The sequence below is a fragment of the Rhincodon typus genome, chromosome 48, assembly GCF_021869965.1.
Source record: "Rhincodon typus isolate 14 chromosome 48, sRhiTyp1.1, whole genome shotgun sequence".
Taxonomy (NCBI): Eukaryota; Metazoa; Chordata; class Chondrichthyes; order Orectolobiformes; family Rhincodontidae; genus Rhincodon; species Rhincodon typus.
The window spans coordinates 124580-137593 of record NC_063379.1 but is presented as its reverse complement, the minus strand read 5'-3'; the positions used below and the strand labels follow the sequence as shown (position 1 = coordinate 137593).

The 13014-nt window shown below is 46.0% G+C and overlaps 1 protein-coding gene across 1 annotated transcript; it reads left to right on the top strand.

Moving 5' to 3' along the window:
- The first annotated feature begins 193 nt into the window (after positions 1 to 193).
- On the top strand, positions 194 to 12131 carry LOC109921595 (beta-crystallin B1-like). Its single transcript, XM_020521619.2, has 5 exons — positions 194 to 271; positions 995 to 1113; positions 6606 to 6738; positions 8477 to 8619; positions 11866 to 12131. The coding sequence occupies exons 1-5, from the start codon at positions 194 to 196 to the stop codon at positions 12032 to 12034; spliced, it is 642 nt and encodes a 213-aa protein (XP_020377208.2). The 3' UTR covers positions 12035 to 12131.
- The last annotated feature ends 883 nt before the right edge of the window (positions 12132 to 13014 follow it).

Here is a 13014-nt window from a genome sequence, read left to right as displayed (position 1 = left end):
CTCACCCTGCTCTCTGATCCCTCACCTTCCTCAATCTTGTCATCCTTGCCCTGCTCTCTGATCCCTCACTCTCCTCACCCTCTCCCTGCTCTCTGGTCCCTCACTACTGAGTTCCCACCCCCATATTCCGTTCGGGTAGCCAGTGCTGATCTGGTGTGTTGACCTCAGGTTTCGCCCTCCCACTGGAAGCATGATGGCAGAGACAGAGAGCACGATCGATGCGAAAACAGCTCAAGCCAAGACCATCCCAGTGGAGATGGTGGAATACAAGGTGAGCTTACAGTCAATCCAACTTAATGCGGCCGCTTGATATAAACCTCCTGGTTCCTCCCAGATCGAGAATCTTTCCCAGCTATGGGGTTAGATACAGAGTAAAGTTCCCTCTGCACTGTCCCCCCATCAAACACATCCAGGGACAGGGACAGCACGGGCTTAGATACAGAGTAAAGCTCCCTCTACACTGTCCCCCATCAAACACTCCCAGGACATGGGCAGCACGGGGTTAGTTACAGAGTAACTATTTACTGTATAGTTTTATGTCAATGATCCTGCCTCTCACATGAATGTGTACCGAGGTGAGGGATGTTTTATATTGTACTGTCAGTCCTGCATGTTGACTCTCTGCCTTTGTAGGGTTGGGGTTTTTCTGAGGCAAGAGGGTTTTCTTGTACCTGATTCCAGTCTCGTCACTGCTGTCTCAGCCTCAGTTCATCCTCGTCTCAATTTGAACCCAAATCAGCTTGAGTGGATATTAGAGCTGACACGTTGCCATTCAGCCCCTTCCCCAGCCTGTTACACAGGGGAACAGCAGGAGGCCATTCAGCCCCTTTCTCAAGTCTGTTACATGCAGAACAGCATGAGGCCATTCAGTCCCCTCCTTGAGCCTGTTACACAGGAATAGGATTATGAATCAGTTCCCCATGCCTCAGCAAGACAGTGGCTTGGATTGTATCTTGCTGTGTAATCTCCACAATCATCTCCTTTTCTTCCTCAGATGAAGATCTTCGAACAGGAGAATTTCCAAGGCCGGTGTGTGGAGGTGACCGGAGAGTGTATGAACGTCTGTGACATGGGCTTCGAGAGGGTTGGCTCAATGCGAGTGGATTGTGGACCGTAAGGCACCCCATTCTCAGGCATTGGGAGTGGTGGTGGTGGGGGAGGTGTGAGGGGTTGGGGTTAGGGAGTGGGTGAGGAAGAGATCTGTGAGTGACATGGGATGGGGATGGACGTAAAACATGAAAGAAATAAAACATTCACAGCTCACATCAGCACACAAATGATGCCACACAGCACCGTCACCAATAAATGACAATCTAACCACCTTCCCTTTACATTCAATGGTGTTACCATCACTGAATCCCCCACTATCAACATCCCGGGGGTTACCATTGACCAGAAACTCACCTGGACCCATCACATAAACACAGCGGCTACAAGAGCAGGTCAGAGGCTGGGAATCCTGCAACGAGTAACTCCCGTCCTGTCTCCCCACCAAAGCTTGTCCCACCATCTACAAGGCACAAGGCAGGAGGGTGATGGGATACTCCCCACTTGCCCCTGGATGGGGGCAGCTCCAACAACACTCAAGAAGCTCGACACCATCCAGGACAAAGCAGCCCCCGCTCGACTGGAACCACATCCACAAACATCCCACTCCCTCCCCCCACTGACGCTCAGTCGCAGCAGTGTGTACCATCTACAAGATGCTCTGCAGAAATTTACCAAAGATCCTCAGGCAGCACCTTCCAAACCCACGACCCACTTCCATCCAGAAGGACAAGGGCAGCAGATACATGGGAACACCACCCCCTGCAAGTTCCCCTCCGAGCCACTCCCCATCCTGACTTGGAAATGTATCCCCGTTCCTTCAGTGTCACTGGGTCAGAATCCCTGGAATTCTCTCCCTAAGGGACATTGTGGGTCAACCCACAGCACATGGACTGCAGAGATTCAAAAAGGCCGCTCACCCCCACCTTCTCAAGGGGGCAAAATGGCATGGAGAATAAAAGTATTGGCCCATGTCGCAAAAGTGAGTGAAGGATATTGGAACTGCTCCTTGCTTCTTATCACTTTACCTGAATAACTGGCGGGACCTCTTTAGTCACTGCCTGCACCTTTGAAAAAGGCCCATTTATTCCCACTCTCTGGCTCCTGTCTGTCAGCTCATTCCCAATCCATACATTCCTAGAGTGGCAGTAGCTATTACGAGGGGGCATAGTTTTAAAGTTAGTGGAGGTAGATATAGGGGAGACATCAGAGGTAGGTTCTTTACTCAGAGAGTGATCGGGGCATGGAATGCATTGCCGGAGAGGGTAGTGGAGTTGGCCTCATTAGGGGCATTTAAGCGGCTATTAGGTAGGCATATGGATGATAGTATAAGGTAGGGGTGGAGGTTAGATAGACCTTAGGTTTAGGGTAAAAGTTCAGCACAACATCGTGGGCCGAAGGGCCTGTACTGTGCTGTACAGTTCTACTGTCTATGTTCTATTCCCCCCAATCCCATGTGCTTTAACATTTCCATGTAATGTCTTATGAGGGACGTTGTCATAAACTTTTTGAAAATCCAAATTCCCTCCATCCACTGGTTCCCCCTTATCTATTCCAGTAGGTACATTCCCCCCAAACAAACACCAGACATTCATTAAGTGTGGTCTGCCTTTCAGAAACCCAGGCTGTCTTTGGCCAATCCTGCATATGCTTTCCAATAATTTCCCTGTTATTGATGTTAAACTAATTGCTCTGTAATTATCTGTTTTATTTCCTCTTCCTTTTTAAACCTTGGGGTTACATTTGCTACCCTTCAATCTGAAGGGTCTGCTCCAGTCTCCATTGCATCTTGGAACATGAAACTGATGTACCCCATACTTCCAGGGCCACTCCCCTGAGTACTCTAGGCTGTAGGTTATCAGGCCCTGGAGATTTATCAGCCTTTAACTCATTCATCTCCCCAGCAGCATTTTCTGACCAATTCTAATTTTCCTTCAATTTCACCATGTCACTTGGTCCCCTCACATTTCTGGGAACTCATTTGTAGCCTGTTTTGTGAAAACAGAACCAAAATCTGTGTTCAATTCTTCTGTCTTTTCTTTGTTCCCCTTTGTAATTTCTCTGGCATTTGACTGTAAGGCTGAAATAACTCCAAGAGGTTGGTATCCTGTCACCAAGTCCCCTTTTATTTATATATGGACAGTTCTTGACACTGATCCAGGTCCCTCAGAGCCAGATCTCAGAGTGAACCGGACTTCTGACACTCTTATTTCAACCTGTCAGCCAGGACTTCCTGATTGGACCAGGTTAACATCCCCAATCAGGAAAATCATATCGTCTGAGGTTCACCTGGCTGATGCCATTGCAATCATGACAAGCCTCCCCCTCGGAGTCTGAGGGTATGGGCTGGTTCCTTATTTTGTAGCTCGTCACTGGGTGTTTTAATGCTGCATCAGTTTCCTCTGACACGAGCAGTGTGTAATGTATATTAGCTTGCTTCTTGTGCCTGCAGACTCGCATTCTCTTCTTCAGGAGGAAAAGGCGTTGAGGTGGAAACATCCGCAGTGTCCATCTGAGCTTCCAAGATCTCTTTGATGCTTGATGGAGACGGAGAACACATGGGTTCTGCCAGCTTTCTGACTGTTCCCAGGTGCCGGGCATGTTTTCCTCTCACCCCGTTTGCAGCTTTCATGCGGTCCATGGGCTTGCTCAGGACCACCCCAACTGACCAAGGTTTCTTACCCGTGTGGGGCCATTCCCACGGTTCATTCACAAAACTGAACTAAACTGTCTCAATTGGGCGACTCTTGTATCCGCCATTGACATTCCTGAAGCCATTTCACCGTCGCCCCCCCCCCCCCCCCCACCCCCAACAGCCAGGAAAATCAGATTTAACCTGGTGCAAAGTCTTCTCACCATTGACAACTCTGCTTAAACTATCTCCATAGCTTCATGAGGGGTGGTTCTATAATCAAATAGGAACTGCAACATTTTGGTACCTATTGAAGCTTTAGGCTGTTACTTTAAACCTGCCCTTAAAGTTTGGACTGCTCTTTCTTAGAATAATGGTCCACCGCTGAAATTAACCTGAAGCTATTGGCAACACAGACTTGTCCTCTTTAAGTAGACCTAACAAGGGTTTGTGGTTGGTTATTATGACAAATTTATGTCTGTAAAGGTATTGGTTCAACTTCCTGACTCCAAATATGGCTCCAAATCTTCCTTCTCCATCTGGGCGTATTTACACTCTGCCTTAGCAAATGTCCTGGGCGTTCCTCTCCATTGGGTCACCTTTGTACTATTACTGCTCTGATGTTGTATGTGGAGGCCTCGCATGTCAATGCCAGATCTTGCTTGGGTGCACAGCGTGCAACTTTTTAGAGGACGATAGATGTTTCTCCACTTCCCTAAAGGCTATGGCTTGGTGACAACCATTTCAGAGGCTGACCATTTTTTAGGAGTTGATGCATGAAGTTTCCAAAATAAATCACCAGCCCAAAGTAAAATCTAAGCTTTGACACAGACATGGGAACCGGGCCACCTTTGATCACCCTCACTTATCTTCCACAGGGAGTAACCCAGTCTTGTCCAGTTGGCCTTCGATTAGTATGCTAGTAGGTTAGGTTGATTGGCCTTGCTAAATTCCCCATAGTGTCCAGTGATGTGAAGGCTAAGTGGAATAGTGATGGGAAATTTAGGGATACAGGGGGAGGGTAAGGGAGTGGGTCTGGGTGGGATGCTTTTGGGTGGGGATTGTAGGGATGCTATGTAGGTACTTTTGTATGATTACATCATGAATCCCACATACCGAACGGTCTCTCAGCATTCATTGATGGTTAAATCAAAGTCACATGCCTCTGCCAGTCTTCTTAACCTCTTCAATTATCCCAATACAGATTTGCCTGCTTCCAGAATAGCTGATTCAGAATGAGGGATGGAAATATTCATTAACTAAATCTGCCAACTCTTTAAAGGTTTTAATATCTGGTGTCTCAAGGAATGAGAGGCTCCTAATAACCAAAAAAAGCTGTAGGTCCACAAGCTATCAGGAGAATTACTTGCTGCTTTTCATCTGCCCCAATGTCTCAGTCTTTGCTGGCAGGATCAAACAAGTCAAACTTCTCAAATAAAGGCATGATGCCAGAAATGCTTACCCTAACTCAAAGACAACTGTTGTGAGCAAGTTTCCTCAGGAGCGTGCTTTTCTCTCATCAGCACTGAAATAACTCCAAAGAGACTGATATCCAGTCTCCAAGTCACCCTTTACTTACACGTGCAGAGTCCTTGACACTGATCCAGCTCCCTCAGAGCCAGCTCTCAGAGTGAACAGGATAGCATCCTTATTTTTATCTGTCAGCCAGTGTTCCCTGATTGGACCAGGTTAACAGCCCCAGTCAGGGAACTCATACTCTATATAAACACTGAAAGTGCTGCAGATGCTGTAAATCAGAAATAAAAACCGAAATTGCTGGAAAATCTCAGCAGGTCTGGCAACACCTATGGAGGGAAATCAGAGTTAGCATTTTGGCTCAAGTAACCCTTCCTCAGAACTTATATTCTATCAGGTCTACCTGGCTGACCTTGTTACAAACACTACAAAGGCAACTACATTTATCTTCACTAACCTTTATGTCTTCATAACTTGTGAAAACTTTGATAGTAGTATTTATAATCTCTGCGATTTTACTCTCATACTTTATATTCCCCACTTCTGATCAAACATTTTGCCTCTTTTGCTGAATTCTAAAATGCTCCTAGTCCTCAGCCTTGCTGATTTCACTGGCAACTTTATATCCCTCCTTTTTAGATCCAATACTATTCTATTTCTTTTGTAAGTAATGGTTGAGCCATTTCTCTGCTTCCATTTTTGCACCAGAAATGATGGAATAATTGTTGTAATCATGTGCATGTTATTTAATGGTAATCCATCCTTGCCAATTTGCACCTTATACTCTCATAGTTCCTTTTATTTAGATTCCACATTCTAGTTTTGGATTTCACGCTCCATCTTAAGGCAGAATTCTACCAATTTATGGTCACTTTTCCTAAAGAGGCCCTGCACAACAAGATTGTTAATTAACCCTTTCTCATTGTCCAGTACACAGTCTGGTAAAGTCTGTTGTCTTGCTGGTTCCTCAAGGTGTTGGGCTAAAATACCCAGCACGTGCAAACTGCAAGAAATATTCTCCACAATCCCAGTGTTAGTTAGGTTTGTCCAATCTAATTCTAAATTAAAGTGACCCAGGACTACTGTTGTACCCTTATTCCATGCCTCTATGATTTCTTGTTTAATACTTTCACTTACGGCTTCACTACTAATTCAGGTTGATAAATCACTCCCAGCAATGTTTTCTGCCCCTTGGTATTTCTAATTTCCACATTATGATTTTTGAGTGATATCCTTCCTCACTATTAATCTAATCCTTTACTGTCAATAATACACCAATTCCTTTTCCTTTCTGTCTGAACTTCCTGAAAAATGAAAACCCCTGGATTCAGTTCCCACCCTTGGTCACCTTGCAGCCATGTCTCTATAATCATAGCAAGATTCTATCTGTGTATCTCGAATTACAATGTAGATTCTTTGTCCTTATTGTGAATTTATTCCCTCCTAACAGTTGGGTCGTATATGACAAATGCAATTTCTCTGGTGAGATGTTTGTCCTAGAGAAGGGTGAATTTCCCCGATGGGACTCCTGGTCGAACAGCTATCGGAATGAGTACATCATGTCATTCAGGCCTGTCTGTATGGTATGTCCCTGCTCATCTTCTTTCATTTGGCATCTGTACTTCTCTTAGGTCGTGCTCAGTTTTCCTTCTGTCATTCCATTCTGCCTGTATATTCCTAAATAACAAACAGTCTACCTCCTTCCTGGTCCTCTGGGAGCAGCTCGTGTGATTGTTATTTCCTGGGTTCTCTGAGGGTGAGGAATTTACAATGGAATAGAATTCATTGCTTTTAGCTCCTTGTGCTGGTTTCAGATGTGGTGTTGTGACCCACCAGGGCTGCCGTTACGGACTGGACACATTCTGTTAATGAGTGGAACCGTTCATGTCTGTCTCAGTCTCCAACATATTCCACAACCCAGCCTCGACAGCCCTCTGTGGTAAAGAATTCCACAGATTCACCCTCCTTTGAGGGAAGAAATTCCTCCTCATCTCTGTCTTCAATGGGTGACCTCTTATTCTGAGACTATACTCTTTAGGTCCAGACTCTCCCACAAAGGGAAATAACCTCTCCACATCCACCCTGTCATGTCCCTAAAGAAACTTGCACGTTTCAGTAAAGTCACCTCTCATTCTTCTAAACTCCAACCAATTCTAATTAAAGACAATCTATCCATCCCCGGGATCAGCCAAGTGAAACTTCCCTGAACTGCCTCCAATACCAGTCTGTCTTTCCTTTAATCAGGTACCCCAAAACTGTTCAGAGATTTCCAGCTGTGGTCTGACTAGTTTCTTAACACAGCTTTAATAGAAGCTTTGCACTTTTATACTCTCTCTTTGAAATAAAGACCAACATTCCCTTTTCTTTCTCTACTGCAGATTGAAGATTGTTTTATGTGCTTCATAGATAAGGAAATTCCAAAATCCTGTTACATAGCTTTCTGCAGCCTTTCCCCATTTTAATAATATTCACTTCCTCTATTCTTCCTGCCAAAGTCCATCACCCCACAGTTCCCCACATTATTTTCCATCTGCCAAGCTTCTACCAACATAACCTGTCTAAACCCTCTGTGACATCCTCACCACTTGCCTTCCCACCTATTTTTTGTGTCATCTGCAAACTTGGCGATTGTGCATTCACTTCTCTCATCCATTTCATGAATATATATTGTTAATAATTATGGCCCCAGCACCGAATCCTAGTTCCAGGTTGACATCATAAACATTCTCCCCTTTTCTGAACTCAATGTCTTCATTTCGTTAGCGAATTATTTGTTAATGTTAATAATCTCCCTAAACTCTATAACCCTGCCTAACATTTGAAACTCTCCCAGCCCCTACACCCCTCCCTATCTCTGTCACATCTACACCCCTCCCTACCTACACCCCTGCGTATCTCTGTAACCACTACCAGCTCCTACACCTCTCGCTATTTCTGTAACCTCCACCAGCCCATACACCCCTCCTATCTCGGTAGCCTCTCCAGGTCTATCTCAGTAACCTCCACCAACCTCTACCTTCCTACCTCCTTCCTACCTCTGTCACATTCTCCAGGCCCTACGTCCCCTCCCTGTCTCTGTAACCTCCTCCAGCCCCTACATCCCTCTCTATCTCTGTCACATCCTCCAGCTCCAATTCCCCTCCCTACCTCTGTAACCAGCCTTGGGAGGAAACTGGATGGACAGTGATTGACTCACTGGGTGGACAGTGTATCACACACTGGATAGGCAGTGAGTCCCACATACTGATTATTTACCCCAAGAGTTGAGATTTTTAATAAGGATGAACACTGATGAACGTTGTATGTTTTCTTTCCTCTCAGGATCCCCGGCAGCACAAGATCTGTCTGTTTGAAATGGCAGGATTCCAGGGTCGGAAGATGGAAATCCTGGATGATGATGTTCCGAGTCTGTCTTCCTATGGATTCACCGATCGAGTGGGCAGCATTACTGTGAGCTGTGGCACGTGAGTATTAAAGAATCTACCTTGAATGAAAGGAAACTGCTGCTGAGTTTCCAAAACAGGGGCAATGAGCTAATACACCCAAACAGGTACAGACAGTGATGGGGTTGGTTAGCGACAAGCTGCACAAGTTTTTTTCTGTCACTTTGTACCTTTCCCATATCTCAGTCTCTCCCCTGCCCCTCAGTGAATTTCCAAATCCAGACAATACTTTATCTTCCATTCTCTGAGTTGGAAGACAATCTCTCACAGTTGCAAATCTGTTACATAAATTGGGCGACCATTCAGCCTAACCTGTCAGTGCTGTCCCTTTGAAGGAACAGTTCAGCTCTTGCTCCTTCCCTGCCTTCTCCCGGTATCCCTGCACATTCTTCTGATCCAGACAATGGCCCAGTTCCCTGCCAAAAGCCTCACTGATCAGCGTATGCCACACTTTCAGACCAGGGGTACCAGAACCGAACCATACACCTGTTTGAGAAACAAAACTCCACTTATCGTTGTCAATTCTTCTGTTAATCACCTCAAATCTCTACCCTCCTCTTCCTCGTTGTTTCGCCAATGGGAACAGCTTCCACCCCCATGATTTTGAAAACCTCTACCAGATCTCCCTCTCAGCATTCTTCTCTCCAAGGAGAACAATCCTGAAATTCTTTAATCTCTCCTTATCACTGAAGTTCTTAATTCCTGGGACCAACCTCATGAATCATAGGGTTAATGAACAGGAGGTCATTCTGCCCCTCTATCCTGCCTAGTAATTCATTAAAATTGTAGCTAATCTGAGTTTAACCTCAACTCTACATTCTTGCATATTGTGGATAAACTTTTATCAACTTGGTCTTCAGGAATATCTGCTTTTGCTTTCAAAATATTTAAGCATTCTGCATCCACTGCCCTTTGAGGAGGGGAATTTCAAAGACTCACAACTTTCTGAGAGAAAATAAAAACATCCCCATCTCTGTTTTAATGAGAGCTCCTTACTTTCAAATAGTGACTCCCCGGTTCGAGATTCTACACCAAGAGGAAATTTCCTTTCCACATCCACACAATCCAGTCCCCTCAGGACCTACTCTGGTTTGGTTCAGTCCCCTCAGATTGTACTAAACTCCTGAGGATACAGGGCCAGCCTTTCCTCATCAGGCAATCCGCTCATTCCAGCAATGAGTCCAGTGAACATTCTTTGAGCTGCTTCCAAACACATTCCACTCCCTCTGTCAGTACAGTGCCCACACAGTCCCTGTACACAGTATACCAGCTGCAGACTCACCATTGTCCTGTGTAACTAACACCCTAACTCCCGGATTCAATCCCCCCTTGCAATAAACCATCAGATCCCATCAGCTTCCTTGAGTACTTGCTGTACCCGCACACTAACCTTCTGTGATTCATGCACTCAGACACCCAAATCCCACTGCAGCTCAGAGCTCTCCACCCTCTTCCCATTTATATCATCTGTTCATTTTTTATTCTTTCAACCAAAATAGAAAAGTTCCCATTTAATCAAATTGTACCCCATTTCCCGAATCTTTTCTCACTTACCGAACTATCTACATTCTTTTGATAACTCACTTTCCTCCTGAGCTTTGGGTCATTGGTAAGTTTAGCTTCTGTACCTTCGACCCTTCATCCAAACTATTTCTGTAAATTTTAAAGAGTTAAGGCCCCAATATGAGCCACGTGGGATGCCACTCGTGTCATCCTGCCAGCCTGGAAAATGTCCCACTCTCTGCTTCCTGTTCACCAGCTAATCTTCAATCCACATCAATATGTTACCCCCACACCACAACCTTTTAGTTGTTGCAACAATGTTAATGTGGAACATTTACAAATGCCCTCTGGAAATCCAAGCACTGTACTGGTACCTTTACCTACAGCATGTGTTAGCTCCTCAGAGAACTCGGATAACTTGGTTGAAAATAATTTTCCTTTGACAATACCAGGTTCACTCTGCCCAATTACATGAAATTTTTCAAAGTGCTTTATTAAGAAGGTCTTTCACAAAGCCTGACACTTAAGTTGTTTGAGATGTCATGGGTTCAATGGGGAGTGCTGGAGAGAACTCCAGGAGCAACACCAGGCAGCACCTGAAGATGAGGTGTTAGGCTGGTGAAGCTACCAATCAGGACTACTCACATGCCAAGCTAAGTAAGCAGCAAGTGAGCTAAGTGATTCCACAACCAACGAATCTGCAGTCCTGCTACATCCAGCAGTGAATGGTGATGGACAATTAAATATCTCACCGGAGAAAGTGGCTCCACAAATACTGTCATCCTCAATGATGGAAGAGCCCAGCACATCAGTAACCAATAAGGCTCTTTCCTCACTCTCCCTCACACCTCTGTCATACCTCCCTGACCACTGCCTCATTCCTTCCTCACAGCTCCCACACTCCTCCCATGCACTTCCCTTACACTTACCTCAACATTCCTCACCCCTCTCTCACCCCTCCCTTGTAAATCCCTTGTATCTCCCTCTCACCTCCCTCAGTCCTCCGTCACATCTCTCTCACCATCTCTTCCTCTTTCCCTCGCCTTTGTACTCGCTTTCTGTCTTTTCACTCCCACTCTCTCTCTCACTCACTTTGTCTTTCTCACTTTTTCTCACTTCCCCATCTCTCTCTCTCATACACTCTCTGCCACTCTCATTCTCTCTCACACTCTCTCTCAATCTCACACACTTACACCGTCTCTCTCTCTCCGTCACACTCACTGTCACTCTCTGACTCACACACTCTTTCTTGCTCTGCCATGCACCCACACAGTCTGTCACTCTCTCTCACTTTCTCTCACACACATTCTCTCTTGCTCTCTCTCATATACCCTCGCTTTCTCACCCTCTGTCTTTCTCTCTTTCTCTCTCTCAATCTATCTCATGCGTGCACTCTTTCTCTTTGTTTCTCAGTCTATCTCTTTCTCTTGCTTCCATTCTCTCTCACTCCCTCTCACTCTCTCTCATGCACTCACACAGTCTCTGTCACCCTCATTCTCTCTCACCCACTCTCCCTCCCTTTCTCTCACTCTCACTCTCTTTCTCACACACACGCACTCTCTCTCACTCTCATACACTCACACACTCTGTCACTCTCACTCCATTTCTCACAGTCTCACTCACTCTCATTCTCTTCCACTCTCCCTCACACTCTGTCTCACTCTTTCTGTTCTCTCACTCACACACACACTGTCTCACACAGACAATCTCACACACACACACACACTCTCATACGCTCACTCTCTCTCGCTTTCCACCCTATAGGTGGGTAGGTTATGAATACCCTGGTTACCGTGGATGCCAGTTTCTTCTGGAGAAAGGCGAGTACCGACACTGGAATCAATGGGGGGCCCATAAGCCTCGGATCCAGTCTGTGAGGCGAATCAGAGACCAGCATTGGCACACCCAAGGATGTTTCACCATCACCAACTAGTGGGTGCAAGATTTGGGGCTTGACTGACTCGGGGCATGGTAATGTGGCACTCATCAGAAAGGAGCAATGCAGGTAGAGTGGATTGGGATAGAGGGTTACTGGGAGTAAATGGGGTACAATACAATGGCATTGGGGAATACGGGAGGGGAAATGGATAAAGTCCTGGAGTGCAGACCGGGTCTAGGGGTGGGGATGCAGTTAAGGTGTGTGTATAGGGTCTGGGACTGGGAGAAACAGGTCCATGGAGGTAGTCGGGGTTGAAGTGTGAACAATGTCTGGGAGTGGAAAGCAGTGTTAAAGGGTCGGGACATGTCCTGGGGGACATGGGTACAGCATCTGGTGGTGGGGTAGGGTCTGGGCGTGAAGATGAAGAAGGGGGAAGTGTTAGGGGTGGAGCAGGTTGTCTGGGTGGGGACAGGATCTGGAGGCATAGAGACAGAGTCGGGGCACTGGGTAGAGGTTCTATGGGTTGGGGACAGGTTTTGGGGGTGACAGTAACCTCAGGGTCACTAAAAGGGAGTGGTTTCATATTCTATGCCTTGGGATGATCTGTGGGGGGTTGGTGGAGGAGACAAAGTCAGGATGCATAATCCTTGATCGGGGAGGGGGAAGGTGCAGGCTGGTGTAAAATGAAAGGACATTTCCCTTTCTGAAGCTTATTAAGAGTGAACAAATCTCCACTGGCACAATGTTCTGGAATCATCTCCCTGCTGTTAACCGCATGGCTGCTTGAAGTGTGAGCTGTTGTTTTATTCTGAAATAAAGACTGCATTTAAACACAACAGCAAAGTCACTGAATGAGGGTCTGATTTTTCTCTCTGTGTTTCCCTGGTCGGCGACCATTCCCTGACTGTTGGGAAAGCTCAGGGACATGTTCCAGTGTGGAAGAGGCTTCAAACCAGGAGAACATCTCCCTGCGAACAGCCAACACTGGGAATGTAGGATACTCAAATCTTCAAGTCACACAGACCCTGCTTAAT